The sequence below is a fragment of the Pseudoliparis swirei genome, chromosome 10, assembly GCF_029220125.1.
Source record: "Pseudoliparis swirei isolate HS2019 ecotype Mariana Trench chromosome 10, NWPU_hadal_v1, whole genome shotgun sequence".
NCBI lineage: Eukaryota > Metazoa > Chordata > Actinopteri > Perciformes > Liparidae > Pseudoliparis > Pseudoliparis swirei.
The window spans coordinates 6942213-6967974 of record NC_079397.1 but is presented as its reverse complement, the minus strand read 5'-3'; the positions used below and the strand labels follow the sequence as shown (position 1 = coordinate 6967974).

The following is a 25762-nucleotide window of genomic DNA, read 5'->3' as shown; positions in this document are numbered from 1 at the left end:
TCTGTCTCTTTCGAATGTGTATCGCTACCCCCATTGAAATGGCGGCGTTTACATGGTGACATAATCCCAAAAAGCTCGATTCGGTAACTTTATAAGTAGTGCTTCTTGTGCGCCTGGGTCTCAGCCTCAGCAGAAAAAAAAAGTCCAATGGGAATGTTGCATTAAGCCACTTATCAGGGTTGAGCACATTCGGATAATCCTGCGTGCTCAAAGCTTCTCCTGTTATGCAGCTGCTTGTGTAGCGCCAGAGTCCTCCCCTCTTATTGGTGTGCATGCGCGGAGAATGCTGCGTGTGCAGTGTCGTATTTGTTGTGTTGTGTGTTTGTGAGAGTGAGACTTGGGAAAGCTTCAGGTGTGTGTGTGTGTGTGTGTTCAAGCAGACGGAAAGGCGTGTAGAACTAAAAGTCACCAGGTCCCGTGGTTTAAAATCCAGCTGGGGCTCCCCCCCCCCCGTTCCTCCTTCCTTCTTTTCTTGTCGACGTTGTGCTGATCCAGTCTGAGGTTGTTGTTTTCCCCTCCTTGCGGCACAGCTCACTTCATCACATGATAGCCAGCTGCGCTTACAGCCGGCTGAAAACACAGCAGCCGCTGAAGCGCCTCTCTTTCACTTTGTTGTGCTCTCCCTTCCCTCTTCAAGGCTTGAAGATTTCCCAAGATCTTTTTTTGTTTTTAATTGAAGCGGACTGAGATTGACTCGTGTGCAGTGGGAAGCTGCTGCAACTGTGTGTACATCTTCAAGTTCTCAAAGGACACATCGGAACAACCTGTACTAGTTATTCTGCTGCAGTTCTTTTCATCTTATGACGACTCATCCTTCCCTTCTCCTTACGTCCTAATACTACGACTAAAGTTACTCTATTATAAATTAAACGGTTCATTTGAAATGACCAATTACTTTGTAAAAGTCCACACTATAATGATCTCATCGCGGTCGAATGGGATACGAAGGTTTGACCAACTACTGGTGGACATTTTGACTGCCCCGGCCACCAGGGTGCGAGTTTACAATGAAACGCTGTCATATTTGGGCTACGAGAGAAGGCAGAGCTTTGATGTGGGAGTGAAGATAACATCATTTCTTCCAAGACGATGAGAGTGGGATATTTGCATAGTGACAATATTAATACAATTGGGGGTGTTTTAGACGCGAAGAGATTGCATAATATTCTGTGGCTGAGCAGATCACGAACACATTCTGTAGCTGTAAGTGTGACTGTTAGGATATCGGTGCTATTGATGTACATGGCGGTGCGAGGGGATGTTCATTTTTTTTACCGCTGGGACAAAAATGTCATCCCCTAAAGGTTAAATGGAATACGTGGTGTTTGTCAGAGGAGACCACATTGAAGGCTGAGTTTGTCTCTTCCAGATAAATCCTCATCTAGAAATGGAACTTGAGCCATCTTTTTTTTTTTAAGATTTATTTTTTATGAACAAAAATGTTGTTTTACAGAATATTTGCAGTGAAATAGCATTTACAGTTTGTTATGCTGAAAATATTAATTTACAAAAGAAAATATACAAATGTATGACCTTGTAGAAATCACCACACAAGGATGATGTTTTTTTATATTTTTTTTATACATAAGATGAAAACAAGGAGAGAAAAAAACAAGACAAAACAAAACAAAAACATTACACAAAACTTTTTCCCCGTCCCACCCCTCCCCTTGTATGGCTATCAGTTTCCTTTCATTTATACATCTACACAGTCTCTACACAGTTTACCTACACCCATCCGTACACATTTGTATCTACATAAACCAAAACAGCTTTAGCCATCTTGATGGTAACGATGGCTCCATTCATGACCCACCGACACATTTAAGTGTTGCGCTATAGCAGCTTCAGGTATTCCCTCTTTTACATTTTGTTTTTCATCTGTACGGTTGGTGCCCTCCAAAAACCATCATGCGTCTCCTTCCTGGATCCTTAAAAAGCCGACGACACCTCCTGCGGAACGATCCGCTCCAACAGATCCACTCTGTTCTCTTCCCTCGCTCACGTCACGGCGCTCTCATCCTGCCCATCGAATGACAAGCGTGGCGGTCGGCGTCTCTCTCATGTCCCTGTAATCGGCCCGTCTACGTTGTCTTCATTCGACTGGTGCCTACGCTGCAACGATGCGCTGCAGAGCAAGATCCCCCCCAATCATACTCTGTGGACACGTGGCGACTGAAGTGCCGATTTTCTGTAGATGTACGGCCGCCTGTGTCTGGGCCGCAGAGCAGGCTTTCCCTGTCATTTTTCCACATGCGCACGCACACAAAGCGACACAATTACATTTTCAGGGTGGGTTGGCTTGGAGTTCGTCCCTCGGGAGCTGTTTTGAGAACACACAATGTGAGGTCATTGTGTGCGTGTGTGTTTGTTGCACAGTGTTTTAATACTGCACCCTCTGGGGAGATCCACAGTGCTTGCTGATGTGATTCACACTGACTGGGGGTGACCTTGAGAGTTGGACAAACACTCAGACCCACAAGTCAGAACACTCCCTATTGTTCCTGTAAATGGCGTTGCTCTCAGTTTGTCTTACTACTCTTGGCGTGTTTTTTTCTCTCTTCAACTTCTTCCCCTGCTTTGTCTCTTCAGGTCAATGTGACAGTTGACTACATCCGAGCAGCTACCGGTCCGGGAGAAAGCACCCCTGCATTCTCAGAACGCACCTGTGCCACAGTCACAATTGGCGGCATGTAAGTAACACAATAAGCCACACGGAATCGTCCACTTCATTGCCGTCTGTTCTATTTAGGTTTATTCCCCTTGTTATACAATTCAAGCATTACCACAAGCCTGAATCATGTATTTGTATTCATGTATTTTCTGTACTCACTGCCTTAAAGTTTAAATTAAGCATTGTTAAATGGATTTACACTCAACAATTCTAGAACCGACGTGACGAATGTAACATACAAAAACAAGACTATCTTGTTCGTGGCTAGCACATGGCCATGCTGCAGTACTCTGAGCCCTTAATCGCGTCACAAGGTTGGTCCAACCGATACAATGGTAGAGACGGTGAAAGACGGCGAACGAGGAGCCACATGACAGAAGAAGACAAAAGGGAGGCCGCTATTATATCCCTCCTGAATGTAAAAATGAGTTTTACAAGGTTAACGGCGAGGAGAAAACAGTCCATTCTCATAAACCGCCGCTGAAACGGAGAACAGTACAGCGGCGCCGGGTAGCGGCTCTAAAGGGAGCCTCCAACGGGCAGCGACTCCAGAGGACAATGAACCCTCCTCTCCCGTCCTCTGCCTTATCTGATCGGCTTTAAAGGTCTTGCTGCTCAGAGAAATAACGCCAGAAAGAGCTACTTTACTCTTTTTAAATTTTTTTCTCCATCTGTTCCAAAATGTGCACGTTTTGTGGCCTCTTTCAGTACCAGGTTGTTACAGATCAGCAGTCCTTACAGAGTAAGAGACTCCACCAGCTGTCTCCCTGTGTTAAACCTAAGTATGTGGGATCATCTGAGACCGATAATCATTTGTAAATGCTTAGAATTTGTAATCGATCACAAAGTAACCTGAAAGAGAGTCTTTGTATTTGAATTTTCAGGGTCGTCTTAGCGCAAGCTATTATTTTCATCTACAAACACTGCTTTGAGGAAAACTGGTCTTATCGGTTCACAAGATGTATTTGAAACATAACCACCGATATAAATGTTATTAAACTACTTCAAATTGAATCAAAACCGGATGGAGGAGCTTTAAATTCACCGTCAGAAGTCGGCTCCGGCCCAACCGCGAGGCTTCCTGGCACAAAGCACAGTTTCGTGCACACGTGGAACAATGGATCCCTTTTCATCATCAAAACCTACAGAGGGCGGGACCCGACTGCACGAACAGCCAATTGCAACCCAGAATTAGAACGACACCAGCTGCTCTGCGCCACAGATGACAGTTGGCATGGCCCCCCATAAAAGCTGCGGTCAGGGGGGATCAAAGTGGGCAGTGTGACAAAAGTTTTGGACCGTGTATGACCTTGTCAGTCAACCTTTATTGAACCGGTTGTATCGATTAATTCACAATACCCCTGCTCGCCGTGAGAGAGTTGGTTCACTCGATGACACAGGCGCAGTCGGAGCTGAAGAGTTTACTTTCTTTCTCTTCATTCCACACTTAAACCAGTACACTGATGTCCGAGGGCTAGAAGCCACTAAGTGCTGCATTACGGCCCACAATGCTCTCCTCCTTCTGCCCTCCATCCCCTCCTCTGTAACACAGCAAGGAGATGGTCAGCCATGTGTGCACTGTCAACATTTAAGTGACCTTTGTTCCTTTGCGCTGCCACCTTTGGGATTCATCGTGACCTTATTATTTTTTTATTAAATAAAGCCAAGGGGTTTTTCTTGTGTTTTATTTTGTTATTCAAGTATTCTCACTCCCCCTATTTCCTCTAGTAACATAGCCGAGGCTCTGATCAGCAAGGGCCTGGCCACAATCATCAGATACAGACAGGATGACGACCAACGCTCCGCCCACTACGACGAGCTGCTTTCCGCAGAGGCTCGGTAAGGAACACGCACACACATACGCACACGCACACTCTTTCACACAAAACACTTTCACATTGCTTCCTTCCTTTTACCTACAGAGCCTACATACTTGACACAATGGGTCATGCAAAACGTATGTTCATTCTCATAAAGGCCCTTTCCCTTCTTTGCTTCGAAGAAAAACATGCGTGTGCGCACGCTACACACATCTCTGTAGTACACACACACACACAGACAGCCACACACACACAGAGCCATCTACGAGTTGTGCATTACCGTGACACATTTTCCTCTTTGGAAGGGGAAGGAAATTGAATATGACCTTGAATTTATTTTTTTTTTAAATTGCTTTTACATTTGCTGTTGCCTAACACGGCACAGGTGAATCGACTCGATTATAATTTTTTCCGAATTTTATTTGAGCAAAGCTATCGTCGTCACAGTCTATCACAGACGCTGCTACATCTTTCCCAGAACACGTCATCAGCACCCTTTTTTGACTTTCCTATATACGGTAGATGCATGCTTGTACACACGTATATTATCCCGAGCGCTGGACGTTAAATCAGAGACTCTCTTTACACTGCCCCAATGAATATAATTATACGGAGGTGCAGTTGAGAGATTTAGTACAAGCTTTATTACTCTGCTATAGATTAAGATCTGCTGGCTATAGGTAGAGCAGATAAAGCCACAGCCTTCTTTTATAGGACTAATTCTTTCACTCCCCTTTCTCTCATGCAATGTCACTGCCCAACCGCCCTCCTTTCCTGCTCTCTCTACTCCTGCTTTCCTCCTTCTTTTGCACATTTTGTCCTTATTTTTCCACCTTAGCCGTTTTCAATTTTGTCCTCCTTTGGCCTTGCTCTTCTGTGTCCTCTCTTCTCCCTTTTCTCTCATATCCTCCCCTTCTCTCTTGATCTCTCTCTCTCGCTTTGTCCCTGGTGGGGTCTTATTAGAGTTGATGAGAGGTTTCCGTCTTTAGCCTGGGTTTTATTTTTAGTTCTCACTGCGCAAGACCAATGGCCAGCAGGCTTCAAGAAACCTCCGGGCTATTAAATGTATATGCATGCTTTAAGAAATGCACTCGCTCCATTATAGAGGCAATGGCTTGCTTCCCACTGACCCATAGGTGGCATTATTTCCCCCCACTACCACGGTCCTCTTCATCTCATTTGGCCCTTGAGGCTATTTAAAGCAGCGATCACTAGCACCCATCATCATCATCATCATCACTAAAACCCTCACTGGCACTCAAGAAGCAACCCTCGTTTCTGCATTTCTCCGCCTTCCTTCCATTCCAACAATCATTTCTCTCCCATTAGAGTTTCTCTGCAACCATTTTCTGCTTTTCATCTCAAACATACAGATTATCTGGGTGAAAAACAAAAAATCCTCACCCTAGGGCTTTCAGTTGAGCTGTAACGGCATTTCAGAGGGGGAAAAAACTGGTATGAATTTACATCCTTCACAAAGCCACAATGGCCCCATCTTTGAATCTACTGTGATTACTCCAATGGCTCTCATCTGTCCAGGTCTGTAAGGCCTCTGGCCTTATGCTTTCTCGATGTATTATGATGGTGCTTGAGCTATGTTTGTGTTTGTGCTTTTACGGACTGTAGGGCCATCAAGAACGGGAAAGGGCTGCACAGCAAGAAGGAAGTGCCCATCCACAGAGTGGCCGATATCTCTGGGGTATGTGTCTTTTGTATGCACAGGTTATTGTACAAACGTTTCCATATATGGCATTCAGAGATCACCAATGCACAAAAGTTACTGACTTGGTCCTCCACACACACACAGACACACACGCACAGTCTCTCAGACGACAATCTATAAGCCTCGGCTCAACCCCCGCAGTCCCTGATACTCGTAGCCAGTTTTCTCATCTTAAAGAAAAGAAGCCTCTAAAAATAATCAGCGCCATTAATAAAACCATCAGTGGTGCTTGGTCCTTGCTTGTTTACGTGTGCCCAGGGGCTTGATAGAGACATCATTTGGCTAATGAAGCCTGATTGGGAAGTCTCACCAAAAGAACATTCGTGCGGGAAGCCCATAAAATCTCTCACTAACAAGTAATGGGCGATTGGTACACATTTTTTTAAAGCCTGTTTTGGTTTGTGCGACCCTTGAAGGTGTTTTTTAAAACTCGATCCCCTCTTTTCTTCAATCTGTGTTGCATGTTTTAGTTCTGATATTAATACTAGAGACACTGTCGCCACCAGTGGCGGCTGGTGACATTTTTTTTGCGGGGGGCGCAGTTGGGCGACGCGGTTTAAATAGCACTCAACAATGAGAAGAAAAGAGGTTTTGAGTAGAATATAGTAGAACACAAAGATTTATTTCAAGAACACACCGTGCTCAACACGGTCCAATAACAACTATCAACACACTGTAACTTTGGGCATGAGAGGTTCAGAGCAGCTTTAAGGAACATTGGGTTGGGTTTCAGAGGTTTGCAAAATAAAAGAGTTTCACCCTCACATGAAAGAGGTTCAGAGCAGAATAGAGTCAGAAAGAGATGCAGCACATGTTACATTGGGTGTTTGACAGAGTAGACCCACTACTGTAAAGACAAGTAGCCTCCTCTCTTTAAAGTTGGCAAACTTCTCCATAACTCTCTGGTTAAAGTCAATCATGTCTGTAACCAGCCTGTTTCCATTATTCTTGAGGGAATGTGTCTGTTTTTCAGAACTTCTTCGTTGTGTTTTCGATGCCAGTTCGGTCTCCTTCTGCTGCTCTGCAAACAGGGTTAGCTTCATGCTGTTAGCGAGTTAGCTTCATGCTGTTAGCTAGATAACTGCGGCAAGATTCGTGCTTCTTACACTTGTCTGAAGCTCTTTAGATCCCTCACCCCGTTGTAGTCCAGAGAGTTTCAGTCCCAGGACTTTGGAACAACAGACAGGGGAAACTAAACAGCGCATTACTCACTGAGCTCCAGCTAACAGCTCCCGTTAGCTACCTGCTCTGTAGCTCCGTGGAGCTCTCTGGCTGAGGGAACGATACCGGTCTCTGATTTGCCGAAATAGTCCAGTCACGTGAAATAAGAAACAATGTCATTGGCCAGGGCGCACATTTTTGTGCCCCAAGATTCACGTTTCATCCCCCAATGAGAAGCCGTCCTTGCCGAAACGACCGTGAAATGTTTGCTCGCTGCGGCGCACACACGTTGGGCCGGAGCCCCGAAAATAGGGAGGGGCTTCTCTCCGTGAGGATGAGTGGCGATATATTATTTATGTCACATTTAACTTAAGTGGTTGTTGACAGGCTGACGGTCTCCCACACACATTTAGCGCGTCAACACGGTATATTTACTATTTAAATGATTTGGTATATAATGTTTTTTGACAGGATATATTATATTTTTTTCTTCTTCTTTTTTTTTACATCTCAAAATTTTAAGAGGGGCTGTGCCCTAGCGCCCTCTATGGACGCACCGCCACTGGTCGCCACTGTTTATTTCCAAAGGGACGGTTCCTTTTTGAAATTGCAGTCTTAGTTTTCACAAGGGATGTCGCCCTACATGGCACGGGGCTGTCGCATTGCATTCCTATACCCAAGTGCTGTCTTCATTAACTCGCTATACACTGCAGTGCTGTAGCTGTCCAACGTTGTCAAACTGAGTGGCTGGGTTAGATGAGCTCACAGGGAGCGCAGCGCGGTGGGAAGTGTCCTGATGCATCTCACACGGACATGACATTTTCAATTCAATTCAATTCAGTTTATTTGTATAGCCCAATTTCACAAATTTCAAATTTGTCTCGGAGTGCTTTACAATCTGTACACATAGACATCCCTGCCCCAAAACCTCGCATCGGATCAGGAAAAACTCCCAAATAACCCTTCAGGGGGAAAAAAAGAGAAGAAACCTTCAGGAGAGCAACAGAGGAGGATCCCTCTCCAGGATGGACAGAACAATAGATGTCATGTGTACAGAAGGACAGATTTAGAGTTAAAATACATTCAATGAATATGACAGAGTGTATGAATAGTTCATAGCAGGGTTTTTCCTGGGTCAAAATGGGTCTTCGGTGCTCCCAAAAAAAAATGTTGCGCGCTATGCGCGCACCGTCTATTCGTGCACGTCGGGCTGTTGAGTGAGTGATCAGCAATTGGCCGCTCTGTCCATTCGCGCACCTCACAGTTGCGTATTGATCAGACAAGACACGCTTATCAACTCTGTAATTTTCGTCTCTCTCCCCCCCCCCCCGCAAACAATTCTCGGCTCGCGCGACAGAGCGATGCGCGCGCCGGCATCGAAGCTCTGCCGTGATGCGCGCACACCGGTGAGCACCCCCCCCCAACTCTTCTCGGCTCGCGAGCGCCAGAGCTCCGATACCGGCGCGCGCCTCGCTCAGCGGTGAATTATTTTATTTTTTCCATCGCGGACTTTTTTTTGCCTTAGGCGCTCGGGATTTGTCATAGGCGCTCGGGAAAACGGCTTAGGCGCGCGCCCAAATTTTCTCTATGCAAGAAAAACCCTGCATAGTAGGCATATTCCACGATGGAGACCTCCACGATCCATCAGGCAGATGGCGGTGGGGAGGAGGAGTGGGCGGAGTCTCAACAGTGGGCGGAGTCTCAACAAGACAGTGGCGTGGTCGGTAGCAGGAATTCCACGACCCAAACCTCGATGATCCATCAGCAGATAGGATCTATGCCGTCTCATAGGGTCCGATGACCCCATGAGACGTGAAGTCAAAAGGACTCCGGGGAGAAAGCAGAGTTAGTAATGTGTGATGGAGAGATGAAAATTCATCCCTAAGGAGAGAAAATGCTGTCTACAGAAACCACATCACCAGATAATTGATCTCTGAGGTGCTCAGGGCCGATTAAAATTACTTCGGTTTTGTCTGAGTTTAACATCCATGCAGGTCATCCATGTTTTTATGTCTTTAAGACATGCTTGAATTTTATTTAGTTGGTTGGTTTCCTCGATAGATATAGTTGAGCATTATCTGCATAGCAATGAAAGTTTATGGAGTGTTTCCTGATAATATTGCCCAAAGGAAGCATGTATAAGGTAAATAAAATTGGTCCAAGCACAGAACCTTGTGGGACTCCGTGATTAACGTTGGTGGTTATCGAGGCGTCATCGTTTACAAATACAAATTGTGATCGATCTGATAAATAGGATTTAAACCAAATTAGTGCCTTGCCTGAAATGCCAATCGACTGCTCCAGTCTCTGTAATAGGATGTCATGGTCAATGGTGTCGAATGCAGCACTAAGGTCTAACAAGACCAGGACAGAGAGGAGTCCTTTATCTGCTGCCATTAAGAGGTCATTTGTAATTTTCACCAGTGCTGTCTCGGTGCTGTGGTGTTTTCTAAATCCTGATTGAAATTTCTCAAATAAACTATTATGATGTAGAAAGTCGCACAACTGATTTGCGACCACTTTCTCAAGGATCTTGGAGAGGAAGGGGAGGTTAGAGATCGGTCTGTAGTTAGCCAACACCTCTGGATCCAGAGTGGGCTTCTTCAGGAGAGGTTTAATAACAGCCACCTTGAAGGAGTGTGGTACGTGGCCTGTTAGCAGAGACACATTGATAATATCTAATAGAGAGCCGCCAATTAAAGGCAAAACGTCTTTAAGCAGCCTCGTCGGGATGGGGTCCAAGAGACAGGTTGACATATTAGAAGTAGAAACCGTTGACGATAATTGGTCACGGTTGATGGGAGAAAAGCCCTCCAAATATACACCAGGGCATACAGCGGTTTCCAAGGCCATTCCACTTGAGAACAGATTGGCACTGGTTATGGGCAAGAGATTATTAATCTTGTCCCTAATAGTTCAAATCTTTTCATTAAAGAAGTTCATAAAGTCATTACCACTGAGGTTTATAGGAATGCTCGGCTCCACAGAGCTGTGACTCTGTCAGCCTGGCTAAAGTGCTGAAGAGAAACCTGGGGTTGTTCTTAAATGCGCCCCTGCGATGGGTTATTGTAGTTTGCGATGTGCTGTTCTTGCTGTTGATTTATTGTTGACATTGTTTATTCTCATACCTCTCAATATGGAACTGGATGTCAGTCAGGTGTCGGAAAAGTCGACTTTTGTACCTATCGTTACGCAATTTTATTTCATTATTTTATTTTAATAAATATAGGAATTGATATATTTGTATGTGTTTTCCAATCTTCCAGTTTATTACTATTTTCCCGTTTTGAACATGGACAGAATGTGTTTTCTGTGATTTAAAAAAAGCTACCCAAAAAACACCCCAGTGATGAGCTTCACAAGACACCCAATGTGGAGTTTCTAATCCCTGTAGAAGTCATGTCCGTTAGTACTGACCTCAACCTGCTGGTCAATGGACTCCGCCATCGCCCTCACACCCCACTAGTTTTGACACTTTTTTTGTAATCTCTACTCTAAATGCAATCAAACCGCAAAAGCTGAAACATTCTTTTATTCACCATCGTTTAAAAGTGCCTTTTATGTATCTCTGTACTTATCGACTCGCGATCTCCTTCTACATTTTGATAAGCCGCTACATCGTCGACAGTGAATTACTCAAAATTGAACTTTAGACATATTAGCATCTCAATGTCTCTCTCACTCAAGCGCTCTTGTAGGCTCTCGAGAGACATTTGGTTAATTTAATCAGGCCTACTTCTTTTAGTTCTTGTAGTATCTCGTGATGCCAAATTTGTAGTATCTTCTCGTCGACCGTGGAAGATTGAAGAAATGATGATGAAGAAGGAAAGTTCGAGCGACTCAGCACTTGATAGGAATACAAAGTTTATTCTACAAGATACAGGTCAACAACAGACGCCTAGAACGACTGGAGACTTTCAGGAGCCAGATTGCGAAAGTCCAAAGATGTGACATTCTGCTACAAGTTATATAGGGAGAAGGAAGGGCCGTTTAAGGTCACAATCTATAGGCCGGCCACGTCAGTTGGGGCTAAAAGTGTTCTTCTGACCACCACCCTACATGGTCATCTTCTGCACCAAGGCCTTCACCCCAGTGGGCTTCTAGTCTCAGAGCTTCCCCCGACCTTCTGCATTGATACTTGACACCTTTTGGACTGAGAAATACACCACATTCTTTTCTTCCTTTTTTATCTGAGCTCCGAGATGTGTTGGTCATGTACAAGTTTCTGTTTAATGTGCCATCACTTGCATTTGAACAGAGGCATTCAGCCAAGTTATTAAAGCTCTTTACCACCAACAGGACTTTGGTGTCTGACTAATAAGTGCACATTGCGCCGCATAACCGCTCTCGGATGTTCTGATCGACATTGTCATCATCGTAACCTCCCTGTGTCTTCTTGTGTCAGCAGGACGGATAAATTACTGGACCCTGTAAAAATAATTATGACAGGGAATTGTTGTGCTGACTGAGCAGCCCTGTGCTTTTTCATCAGGGGTTTAGTGCATTTTATGCTTGCAACCCCCCCCCCCCCCACCCCTGAATTTAACTGGCTAAATTGATCAGATTATATGTGCAGCAATGACTTGGGAGTAGTTTCAGGGGGAGGTGTTCAATAATTAATGTACTTTAATAACAAGAAAAAGCAATATATGCTACATCCTGCTTCCAACTGGAGGTTTCACACATCTCGCTCATTAAAAGCTGTCCCAGTGACCCAGCGCAGGCTCCGGCTGCCTTTACATTTCACCACGATAGTGCTGCGTCATGCATTCGCGCTCTGTGAAGCCCTTCTCTACTCTCCCTTATTAGTGCCACCCTGTCAGTGGTTTAAGTCACTGACATTATATGCAGCTGCGACTCGTCCCCTCTCTTAGCATTTCCAATAGGACAAACACAGGATTTGCAGCAAAGTCCAGGATCGTTGCCAGCCGGTGCGTGCGTGTGTGTGTGTGTGTGTGTGTGTGTGGGCACATTCACCAGTTGTTTGGTAGGCTAATGTAATGAGTATTCTAAAGGACCGAAATAGCACATCCTTCCCCTCCCTCCCCTCTTTTCTTTTCCCTTTTCTCCAGTGTGCTACACGCCCACACATAGCTGTACACGTGCACAGAGACCCCCCCCCCTCCCACATGGAAATACACACTTTAATAAGTCAGCATCCTTTAGCTTGGCGGTAAAGGTTCACTGAAAGGGATTATGTACATTGAGTGGGATGCAGTCACAAATAGAGCAGAGAAAGGTTTATAAACATACAGTGTGGGAGATGAACAGGGGTGGTGGGAGCAGAGTGGATGAAGCACTTGACTCACCTCGTACCTCTAAAGGTTGCATAATGACGTCCCCTCTGCTCTCATGTCGCTTCCTTTTTCTCAACCAAGTTAAGACTGCACATCCCACTCACTGCAGGTGCTGAAAATGTGTTTGTGTCAACGGCAGAATGTTTGTTTGGATCCGTCGTCTCCCACTCAAGGGGCTATTTTGGACCGGAGTGGGTGGAGTTCAGGCGGTGCATCTCATGGCTGAAGCGTGGACCCTTTACTTCCAACGTCTTGTGGCGTGTTGCATGACGTCTCCAGTCCTTCTCCTCTGCCCTATTTTCTTTCCCTCTAAACTAGAGAATGTATTTATTCTTTTCCCTGACGTTACTTGTTTGAATTCTGTGACTGATTGTCGCGCTTACACACTCATGCCTAGAGAAGGCACATATAATTGATTTTTTATGAGCGTATATGAATCTGCCACTGAATCACCAGCTTGCCTCGAAGACGCATAATTTAGCTCCGCTTGTAATTTTGGTGCAGGGACAACAATAAGCTAGTGACTCACCCTTGCAGACAGGGAGGGAGGCAGGAGGCGAGATAATTATTTTTGATTGCACGAGCAGACTTCATTAGGCCAGACCCCGATTTTAAGATGTCCGTAAAAAGCCCAAAGACCTCAATGAATCCAGGTAGAACCGTCTTCTCAGTGATTTTAGTGGATTCTGTATTCGGGTTGAGTTTGGTCACACTGTATCAAAGAACTTGAAATGACACCACAATTTAGTTATTTCAAACATCAATCACACAATATCAAAAAGTGTTCACTGTTTCTTAAAATTAGAATACCACAGATTTAGATTTGGCTCAAAAGTTGCATAGCTCATAAAAACTCAAAGTGTAATCGGAGCTGATTTCTTCTTCTTTTTTTGTCGATTTAGGAGGCGCAGAAAGCCAAGCAGTTTTTGCCCTTCCTGCAGAGGGCCGGCCGGTCAGAAGCTGTGGTCGAATACGTCTTCAGCGGATCCCGCCTCAAGCTCTACATGCCCAAAGAAACCTGCCTCATCACATTCCTCCTTGCCGGTAGGTCGAGCTCTTTCTTTGCCTGGGGCGAAGGTCGCGTCCTTCAGTGTCCTCTAACCCTACTTACTATGTCTTTATATGGATTAGTTGCTGCCATGTAAAAACTGGTTTGGAATGTCATTTAGTAAAAATAAAATAAAAAAAGGTCTCTCTCTGTGGGGCAAATTGAGACTCCTGCCAACTCGCATCAGAGTTCAAGCGGCCCCCACACCTCTCAGCAGGCCACCCTGACAGGCCAAGGGGTACGTCGCCCCAACACGTCCAACGTCTTTCAAAACACCAGGGTTGGCGTGAAGCATGTGTCCCCTCTGACCTCACCTTCCCCTCTCTGGCGCTCTGCCCGACTCCTTTTTCTGCTGTCCTGTGGTGGTCATCTTCATTAGAAGCTGACCAGTGATGGGCAGGTACCTGTCAGCTGGGTTTGGGCTTGTCTGCTACCTGATGCCAGGTATAGAGCCAGATAATGAAACGAAATAGAGCAACAGCGGGTTGTTGATTAATCATTTAGTCAGTGGAAACATCCTCCCTGGGTTATTGGCTATTATGACATTTCTTCCTGTTTGCTCACGTTGTATCGATGAATCAAAGAAATAATAATACATTATTTTAGCATTTTCTCTGCATTTTTCAGTGTGAGAAAAACGACATTAGTTTAGAGCAAGATGTAGATGGTGTTATATACAGACTGTTTGATAGGAGGTCTAGTCATTTATTTCCGCTCCTCGGCCGCCTTGACAGTTTTGCGCTAGTAATAAAAACACTGAGACTGTATCTCTGGCAGCCAACAATGATTTGCACATCCTTTCAGATCAGGGGAATGGTGAGAATGCTTATCCCTACCACAACAAATGATGCTCTTTGTTATAGGCGTAATAAAAATCTGTTTCAATCCATCTCCATTTCAGTCATACATTTTCCAGCCATACGGTTCCTCTCCATTTACAGGACAAACCCTGTGTAATTCTGACAAACACGCCGTTTAATTGCGCGTAGCTTAATTGTTGATGCATTAATACATTTTGTAATTTGCTTCTGCTGATTGTCTATGCTATCCACTGATGGTTTTTGTAGCATTATTATTTTATTTTTGTCTACTGCCGTGACACGTTTTTCCGATGACATGACCGCTGCCAAAATGAAGTCTGCAACGTAGTTTAAATAAGAATAATAAATAGATTTACACTTACTTGTCGGCGTGGAGACATTCTTCTCTACATTTAGCAGTGTTTTTGCGACAAAAGGTTGTGCGCAAGGTGTTTACATAGGCAGTGTACTTATGGAATCAGTTTATTCAATGAAAGGTTATTAGAAAACCACAAGAAGCACATGAGAGCTGATGACCCCTGAGCTGAGATTTGATTAAGGTCGTCCCCAGAAGAAAAGATTAATATGATTATATTGAGACGACGTGTATTGTCTTGAATACACACAAAAGGCTGGATTATCCCTGATGGATGCAAATGATGTCCTCTCCTTTTGTGTCATTTTAACATCTATTCCAATTCATTTATTCCGTGTCACTTATTGTTGTTTTTCTTGTCGCTTTTATTCCCCTCCGTCATGTTTTCTCTTCTTCTTTCGGAGATAAGATACATTCTTCCGCCTGGTGGGTCATGGCCTCGGTGTTTCTGTGCATGCTTGTTGTCCTATGCATTGTTTTTCTTTATCTAATAACTGATGTGAAGCCATACATGAAATAAAGCCCATAGGCACAAACGGCCCCTCGTTGCCTCTAATCCCGGAGCGCTTCCTATCCTTCCACTTTCCTGTCAAGTTATCCTTCCATGTTTTTGTCACCCATCTGCACCGTGGGCTGTTTGAAATGACACACAGTTGATAAATTGGCTGCCACGTCCCTCTGGTGTTTATCTGGCTAGGAAACAGCGGACGCCCTTTTGACCTTCTCTCTTTAAACTATCACACATCCTAGTCGGATAATGAGTTGTGTTGAGAGCCGATCTCAGTTATGCGTTTCATATGCTCCGTGTTTGAAACATCAGTGGGCCTCATCGTATCTTACCCTATTCAGGGCCGTCATGTTGGGATCTAGTACACATGTACATATCGAAGTGAATACGAAAAAGTATTTGTTCCAATTAAAAGAATTCAAAATATATGAGAATCCAAATCGTTTCCACATTGTCGTAAGGTAAGACCCTAAATACTTTCACAAGATCAACATCACACTTGTTTCTAATTGCCACTTTAATGTTCTATTAAAGGCTGTAAGGTGAGTTTCTTTGAGTAAACAATAACTACATGCAGACAAATGGAGAAACATTCAAATGATTCTGCTGTCAAAACAAGCTTTGCATCTGTTTCATTATCCTGTTTACATACTGGATGCATCATGGCCAATTTTGTATTCTTTAACAATGCCGTGGGAGGCCATTGAAGACCAACTGTTTGCAGTAGAGCTGCAAATGAAATGATCCCAAGGCAGTAAGTGATGTGACGGCAAGTCAAATGTCAATACTACCAAACACACAGAACATTGATATTTGAGTATGAACTACCAGCTTGCTTATAGCCAGCGGTGTCTTTTCTCCCTTGTTTTAGCCATATCTGTCCTGATTTAATACTGAACCCCATTCATTGTTTCGATTTTTTTCTCAGTGAGCCACCTCACAGCCTCGGTATCTTCCTCGCACATAGTCTTCTTCCTTTTCCAGAGTTTTCCTTGATTGGTAAAGACTGTGCTTTCAGAAAAAATGTGTGCATGTGTGGGAGGGGGGATGAGGAAACAAAGGGTAGGGAGAGATGCCCGTGCTTCAAAGAGGGGTGGAGGTGTGCTTCAGAAGATTAAGGAAAGTTTCCTTTCCTCCCACGTCACCTTTCCTTTCCTCCCACATCACCTTTCCTTTCTACTCCTCCTGGCCCGCACGGTGTCACTTCTGTGTCCAAGTTTGATAAAGGGTAAAGGAGGTGTGCTGTTTCCTGAAGGGAAAGGAGGGCTTCTACGCAGGAAAGAGAGTATGGTGCAGGTGAGGGAGGAAGGAGAAACATGATGAAAGGAGGAGGAGGTGAAGTCAGAACTGTGGAGGCAGAGAGGACAGGGGAGGCTAAAGAGAACTGGGTTTGTTAAAGGGCTGAACACAATAAATGGATGTGGAGGACGTGGATATTAAGGCCTGTTGAAGCTGAGGGAGACCAAGCAGTGAAAAGGCCACGACGGTTTACTGTCTTTAATAGCTTGAGAGTTTCCAATGGAGGCCACGGCAGGTGAAGCGTACTTTAAAAGTTACTCAGAACGCTGTGTTGAGTAGCAGGCCATCACTCGGACACACCGATTTAAAGTGTCAGCAATAAGCGTTAGCCTTCATAGTGTATGGCTTTGTGCCAATGTCCGAGTTCTGATATCCGTGTGTGTGTGTGTGTGTGTGTGTGTTTAGCATAGTAGCAAGTCAGTCTAAAATCTGTGACCTCGACATAGAATTGACTGCAGTGTTGAGATGCACCAGAGACACATTTTCAGGTCCAGTAAGTAATAAAGTTTCCAGCAAGGAGGCAATAATAAGGTCTTAATACCACGTTGTCGTTTACACTTGCATAAAGATGGGCTCTGAGCTGCATCAGCCGACCACAAATGAATCATCCGCCACAGCGGAGCCTCACGTCTCACCTACAACTAATACTTAATCTTGATATATAACAAATAGTGTTTGCTACGCATGAGAAGTAATTAAATCTAAATTTCATTCTCGATGATTATGCCGAGTGAAGGTGACATTTGATTTGTGCTTCAGTGTATAACCAACATTTTTAGGAAGTAACATTTTGCAGCTCTTCTTCAAGCCTACTCCTCACCTGGGTTACATCATCCAGCCAGCTGTGAGAGAGACAGCCCATCATGCCACGCAGCGGGTTTAGATTTAAAGGACCACGCTGTGAAAAGATCCTGACATGCTCGACATTCCACATTCACGCTTTTTTATTTTTACAAATCAAATATTACGCGTGCAATGTTTAAGAACTGAGGTAATGAGGCCTTACATTAGAGAGCCGTGGTGGGATATATGAGAGAGAGAGAGAGAGAGAGCGAGAGAGATAGAGATGGAGGCACACCTCCCCGGTGTTTGTTTGTTTGTTTGCCTGCCGCAGGTCAACGGCTTGTCCAAAATCACGAATTAGGAAGTTAATAACATTTTATAAGATGGACACTAATGGCATTCCTGCTGAGCCGACTGTACTGCATGTGTCCATTTGCACCGGCAGACATGCCGAGGTGAGCGCGCGATCTGCCAGGTTATGAGCAAAAGGTCAGCGGCTAATCAATATTTACATTATTCTGATAGGATTTAGTGACATGACAGAACATAACACACACACACACAGCGCGACACATTTCTAGATGAAGCCCATTAGCTCGCCGTGGCTCGTAGCGGGACAGAGGTCGACTCGTACTGTTCTTGCTCTCTGCTGGGTCAACTGAACACGCATTCAGATCCCGGGGAATTTCATCCAATTAGTTTTGGTTTCTAAAGAACCGTAATGAGGACCTTTCCCCACTCAACAACCCAGCCTGTGTGTCTGAGGTATGCATCATGGTGCAGGTTAAAGCCTTGTGACTCCTTGGCTCGGTCTAAATGCTGCAGGGAGGTAACTACAGTGTGTCTGTGTGATAGATATTGAGTACAGTTAGAAGAGCCACTTTTAGGAGAGCATTCCCGTGTGGATTTAACCTCAGACCTATTTTATTGGACTGCGTATATAGGATCACTACATCTTTTTCTTTGTAGTGTTTTTTGGGATGTTTTCGCTTGGGCATTAACGATTGTTCCTCATGTGGGCCTGAACAAGCCCTTTGAATCATTCTGCTGCCAGACCCAACACTGCAATAGTGTATTAGGATCCCAAGTCGTCAGGATTCCTAAACTTTCCGCGCTCCATTCACATGGCTGGATGCACTGATTGTAAAACCCTTTGCATAAAAGCTTCAGCTAAATTAACGTGATGTAATGTCGTTTCCTCTATTGATTATGTAAGGAGAACAGTGTTCCAGCTCGGGCCAACCCACCTCCCTCTACAATTACTTCATACAGCAGTTTTTGCGAGCGTGTGCAGTATTTACCCGGCCTTCGTCTTTCCTCTCCTTTTCCCTTCCTTTATTCTGCGTTCCTTCTCTGTCCTCTTCTCCTTATTCTGGCACTGTTGTGGCCACAGTGTCCTTGTCCTGGTCCACTTCTATAAATACTTTCAGTTGATCTTGGCCACAGTCTCCTCCTCCTCAGCTCTTCAGGAAGCTTTTTTATGATTATATTGTATTACATTTTTTTAAATATATTTGGATACCTAATAGAGTACTTGCAATAGTTCAACCACACAGAGTACAGACTCATGTTTACAATTTACATCGTTTACACTTTCTGTACATATTATTTGTCGGTAAATTTCAAAAGCAATTATTTATTTGCATGTTTACCCTTTTATTTTCTTTGTGTATACATTTTTCTTGCTCCTTGTTATTTTAAAGTACACAAAATAATTGTATAACTTATTAGTATTTACCCTGCCTCCGTCTTTGCTCCCCTTTTCTCTTTTATTCTGCATTCCTTCTGGCTGGAGTGAAAGTTTTCAAATATTTTGGTGCAAAACTACAATTTGCACATTGTTTTTATTGCTCCCTGCTGTGAACTGAAGACATTATGTCTAATGAAAAGCTGAGTCAACAGTTCTTCCCTGGGTGCTGACGGTCCTTTGGCCTCATTTCGTTAATCCTGGGTCATTTTCTGTTCTCTGGCAGTGTGAATACGCTGATGTGTCCTGTTGTTCCCTTAAATGGGACAGAGGGGGCACAGGTTTCTGTCGGGAACAGAAAGCACCTATAGATCTTCCTTAGGTTTGCTGAATAATTAAATGGGGCCCTGCCAGGAAACCTGTCCCATCATTTTCCAATTTAGTAAAACAATAAGATCAATAATCACAATGTGGCTTGTATGACATGTCTTATGATATTTCCTTTGCTAGTATTCACAGAGGGAACCACAGCCACGGTTTGGAAAGACCTGGCACACAGTGTCCCAGGTTCACGTCCCTGTTGAGAACCATTGCATTCACCGATTATAAGATGCATGTAGCAAAGACTCATGGGTATTCCTTTTAAGGTGGGGAGAAGTCTCCCAAGGTCCGTGTACATTGCCGCCCCCCAATCAAAGAAAGGCATCAACTAATACTTTGTTCCGTGCACAGTGTCTATGGTTTTCCATCACTGTCACATTGGAGCCAGAGTGCAGCAGTGGAAACTCTTCAAATGAATTTAAATGAATTCCTCATCGGTCGAAGGAAAGCCAAATGGGGAACACGGGGACAGCGTGCCAAACTTGCATGGGAAATAATTCCTTTTCAAAGCCAGTCAGTTGTCTTTCTCACACTTTTTCAGCACGCGAGCTACTTATAAAATGACCAAGTCAAAATGATCTACCTACGGGGGGAGAGCCGAGAAGTGTTAGTTGAATAAAAGAACAAAGACGTGCTATAGAGGGGGGCGGGCCAATTTTTTTCTCCCATACTACGCCACGATCGACTGGTAGGTCGCCGCGACCGACGTATTGAGCACCCCTGCTCTACACACCCTGCTTTAACGTATAGTATATTAATTACGAAGGTATTCGAGAAGCAAGCAGCGAGACTCTCTTGAAGCTCGTTATGCTCCTGCGGTACCAGCTCTACTCGCACAATTTATAGTGTGTGTGAAGACTGTGGACCAAACTTAAACTTTCTGTAAGGGAAAGATCAACACGGGGCCCTCTCCCCGCCGTACTCCCATTCATCTTCAAACGCAGAACTTCCCTCTCATGCGCATACCTTTCTTGCATCGGCCTCCTTTTATCACAGTATATTCTTTTACACAGGGCCAACGTGAAATGGGAGTCTCGCGGCGCCGCTTTATTCCTACTCCTTCCTCCTCCTCCCCCACCACCTCTGCCCTGAAGCTTATCCATTCCTACCTGAACTCTGGCACAACGCTGACGTTGAAGGGTCTCAAAGACAAATAGAAAAGTTCAGTTGAAACTGCCTCCACTCAGGATTGACCCCTCGCTGACCAATTCTCCATGGAGTGCTCACGATGCCACCAGACGTACCTTTTGTCAAATGGTGCGACTCCGTTGTTCAGGTCGTATTTCAAAATGTTCTTCTTATTTGACACACAGATCCAGATCTGTCTCCTGGTCTTTTCAGGGCCCATCAAGCCACAGCATGTTCACCTCTGGACGCCACGCTGTCCTTGTGATTAGCTGCTGCGCTGACCTTTTAGCTCTAACACAATTGTGTTGTCTTTGGCCAGGTATCGAGTGTCCACGCAGTTCCAGGAATATGCCCGGAGGCGTGCAGGTGGCCGAGCCCTTCAGTGACGAGGCCATGCTGTTCACCAAAGAGCTGGTGCTGCAACGAGAGGTAAGCGGTGCGGCGGGACGTCCTTCAGCTCCCAGTGTCCGTTCCCACGCCGCCGTCTCTTGGGGTTCTGCTGTCTCGGAAACCACATTGCTGCTTTTTTTATTTTCACACTGCCACTCCAAGTGTTGTTCAGCTGCGTGAGAAGAATAATGTCTATTCTACTTTGAAAGAACAGTCACTGACAACCCCAGAAGCTTCTGTGGCTTGAAAAGTGTTTGCCATCAGGCAGAGAAACAAACAACACAATTCCTGTTTTTACCTTCGCCAGTCGGACATTTGGTTCGGCGCCTGCGATCAGCTGCCGGCGGTCCACGGATTGGTCCACCGACTTTAATACACCGATTTAAATGGTTCACTTCCAAATGGTCTTTTAGTGTACCTTCAGTGCTGTGAAATCTCACCAAAAATGTCCACAGTCGAGTAGACCAGAAGACTCACAGACACACACATTCCTGCCCCTCTTACTCCCCGTTTATGGGAAGCTCACCTGATAGTGAATCAGTGCTCCTGGGCTTTAAAAGACTCCTGTGTGTGTGCCTGTTCATTCACATGCTAATAGGTTTTTAGAAGAAGAAATGAACGGACCAAAACCATAATGGAACTAGCTTTAATCCTGCCACCACTTATCCAGAACACACACTCCCTCTCTTTTGCCCGCTTTAACTCCCACTTTCCATTCCTATCGCCGTTTTAAAGGGCTATTTTTTGCATAGGGTGGCTGACGCTACTGTCCTCCCTTCTTTTATTGCCATGGAAATGTCGCCTTGGCCAGTTGGAGGTGGACCAGTGTTGGCGTGTCTGGCTTTGTGTGAGTGGCGAGCAGCGAGTGTAGGTTGGATCAAGTAAAATCATTAATGCAGGCAACATGGGACTTTTTGGATTGACAGGAGGTTCAACACCCCCCCCCCCCCCCCTTCAAGTGTCATTGCAGTATATATAATATAATACATTATATATATATATATATATATATATATATATATAACCGCACATTTATAATTAATCGAGTTTGAAACCTGTACACGTGCTTGGCCACACTCCTAGGTCTTTTCGATGCGCACACACATGAAATTAAGTTATCATGCCCTCTTCCATCCATACACTCTGACACACACACACACACACACACTCTCTCTCTCTCTCTTTCTCACACATTCTCTCCCTTGCCAGTCATCGGTGGTGTCAGCAAGTTTTTTTTTCTCGCAGATAGGAGGCAGCTATGCAGGCTCTGGCAGGCCGGAGCCATGTAATGAGTCCTGAGCCCAGTGCGGGGGCTGCTGCTTGGCTGGCTGCACTGACCTGCTGTTATGAGCTAATACGAACACAAACTCTCACTCTCAAACGGACACATTCAAGAAGCAAGGAAACCACACAGTTAGGCTTTCACACATGAGAGCTGTCGCTTTTCCAAAAAATGAAAGGCAAAATCGTTATCGTCAAAATGTAACCGGTTGGAAAATCAGCATGGCGATTTCACAAAAAAAACAGGAAAAAAAGTGACCGCTTTAAAACACACATCGAGCTGTTGGTGGATGAGTGTAATGCTCCTCAATGGCCGACGCTGGAACAGGAGATCGTTACATGACGGAAAGCCGGAGTGAAAAGGTTAGGGCAAGTGCAGGAGCTCTGACGAGAGACGAGTAAGTAGCAGCGGAATAATCGGCGCGGTGTAGGACGGAGAGGAAGAAGGGCTCCGTTCCCTCGATTACCCCCCCCCCCCATCTCGCTCTCTTTTCCCGTGCAGCGCGGCGACTGAAACAGGTTATGAAGGTGTGTCACACGTGAGGATGAATATGGATCATTTGATTTCATTAGCATAGGATTCTGCCGTTGCTTCACCTCTGAATAGCATCTGATTGCGGGAGCCTTTTTAAGACGTTCCGGGGACGGCTTCACGTGAATAACATTTGATTTGTTTTTGTTTTTGAACGCCGTATTTATTTGCATTCATCAAATATTTTGCCTGCTTAACGCCGCTCGACAGCCATTTTGAGTTCTGTGGGGTCTTTGTGGATTCGATGACACGTTGACTCAATGGTCCTCGCTTCACACTTCTGTATTTCCCCGACTCCTCCATTAGCTGCTCTCTCGCGCTCGTCTCCTTTTGAACGTCAGCCGGCATGGCCTCGTCTTTTCTTCTTCTTCTCTTTTCTCGCCATTGCTCCGCTTTCTCTCGGGACTTTCACTAACAGCCATTTCGCTGCATTCTGTTTTTCCCCAAACATTCGTGTCTCATTCTTTGTGTCCAGTTTTGAATCTCTGACGGACATTTGCTCTTAGCTCCCTCCTTCCCCCCCCGCCTGCTATTTGGCCCCACCCCCCCTCCTTCCCTTATTTCTCTCTCTAAACTGCCACAGAGCCACGTCTTAATTTCTCCTAATGCAGGAACACATAATGAATGTGGCATCCAGTGAAGGGAGAGAGACCCTTCTCCGCCATTTACCCCACCACCACCCCCACCGCCCCTCATTCCTTCTATGTCTCTCTGGTGATTCGCTGCCGCTTTCAGACTCCCTCTTTTGTAAGAAAATCACTTTTGTGTTTATCTGCTCTGTCTTCTTTCATCCCTCCCTCCCCTTCCTTCTTCCTCTCTTTCCCTGTCTGTCTGCCACTCTCTCTTCCTGTGCACGCTGCGTGGTGTTAATCTCTGACAGACAGTGCTCCCCGTTCCCAGTGTGGAACCGGAGCAGCGGCACAGAAATCTGCGGGGTAAAAATAAATAAATAGAAAGACATTTCTCTTTCTATTTTGACGTCTTCCATTTAATTTCTCTCTCTTCCCATTGACAAAAACACCCATTCAGAGACTCGGCAACAGCGGCTCTCTGTTGATATCTCTCTTTGCTTTTGGGTGGCAACTTCAAACGCTCAGCCCAACCAGGAGGGAGGAGGACGGGAGAATTTTACCGCATCGACTCTTTTATCTCGGATGAGTCAGCTGGAGAGACGACATAATTAATGGTGTCGTGATAGTTAATAAAATAAACACGTCAGTGGAACAATATTTAAACGGTTCCCAGCTCCTCATTAAAACAGTGTATGTTTAATAAGTCTCTCTCCGAACTAAAAAATGTGATGCTGGCTTCAAATTAAGAATATCACACTTCAAAGATGCTATTTAAGAGCGGTGCTTAAAAAATAGTTGATCCTTGAAAAAATCAAAATGTTATATTAGATTTTAGCTTCTGTCGGTATTTGCATGATTTCACATTTTTTGCTATTACAGTAACCAGTTGCTTCTTTCTGTGTTGGTAATATTACATATTGGAGGGTATGTGATGGATTTATCAACTCAGAATCTTAAACTCAAAAAACATTTACAGAACAGACCGTTGACTGGAATCGTGTGTGTGTGTGTGTGTGTGTGTGTGTTTGTCCGTGTTTGTTTGGATGTATATTCCACCTGGCTGGAGAGGAAGCGCGGATAAGAAAAGAGGGAGCATTAGAGAAGGAGTGTTTGACCAGGTACAAGAGGAGAAGAGAAGTGGACAGTAATAAGCAATGTACTGATCCACCCACGTAAAGCGTCAGGCCTGTTGACCTCATTCAGTCTGGGTGGTCCCTCATCTACTGCAGTGTGTAATATATATATATATGTATATATTAGGGCTGTCAGCGTTAACGCGTTAATCTATGCGATTAATTTGGCCGCGATTAACGCACAAAAATATTTTAACGCAATTAACGCAACTTTGTTTACTTCCGGTGTCGTTGAAGTTGTTGCACTCCTCTGAGTGTCAAGCCGCGGCAGTCCGCCTCCTTCCTCCCGTCTGCTCCTCCATATTCACAGAGAAACAGAGGGCGACGTGTCGGTGACGCGGGGCGGAAGGTGCAGGTGACCTTTTTTTTTTTTTGCTCCCCCCGATGTGCGCGCAGACACGCCGGCATGGAGCTCTGCGGCGGAGAGCCGAGAAGAGTGAACGACACGTCGAGACAGAATGACATGCTGCTGTAGAAACGACCAACAACAGACGTTTAGTTTAATAAAAGAACAAAGACGTCTTTAAGGAAAGAACCGTACATTACTTCTGCTGTAATCTGGCGCTTCGAGAACATTTCAGGGGGGCGGGGCCTCACCCTGATAGAATGGTGGGGGAAACACTGGGATGTGTCACATGCAAAAGACTTTAAAAGGTGAATTTACATTGTTTTGTAAAATCGAGAAAATGCCCCCAGACTCCAGAGGGTTAACTTGACATATTTGTCAGTTTACCAAGGCCACTGGTTCTGCTGTTGTTCAATGTTAAAGATGACAGGACCAATGGGGTCTCTAATACACCTTTTCTTACTAATCTGGATGTTTCACTGAAGAAACAATTTATCATCCACGATATTAAATACCTCGCTGGTACTTTATAGGTAGGAGCCTCTTTGAAAACACAGCTCTGTGTGAAGTTTTGTCTTTAAAAAAGAATACAATTAAACAAGTGTCTAAAATACACGCTGTCTGAAGTGATTACTCGTTCATTTAGAAGATTTAGTCTTTAGAAGAAAAAAAAACTTTTAATCGCGATTAATGAATTTCAAAATGTGCGATTAATTTGTTTTAATGGATTGACAGCCCTAATATATATATATATATATATATTCCCTCCTTGGCATATAAAGAAAAACATGCAAGTCCAGTATATGAAGTATGTTTTTTTACA

General features: G+C 44.7%; 1 protein-coding gene across 1 annotated transcript in view; it reads left to right on the top strand.

Moving 5' to 3' along the window:
* snd1 (staphylococcal nuclease and tudor domain containing 1) overlaps positions 1–25762 on the top strand; it is a 172088-nt gene that overhangs the window by 31634 nt on the left and 114692 nt on the right. Inside the window, exons 12-16 of the mRNA XM_056424296.1 lie at positions 2593–2693; positions 4403–4513; positions 6121–6193; positions 13578–13719; positions 21005–21114. Of these exons, the coding sequence (XP_056280271.1) occupies positions 2593–2693; positions 4403–4513; positions 6121–6193; positions 13578–13719; positions 21005–21114 (537 nt within the window). The remainder of the gene's footprint in view (positions 1–2592; positions 2694–4402; positions 4514–6120; positions 6194–13577; positions 13720–21004; positions 21115–25762) is intronic.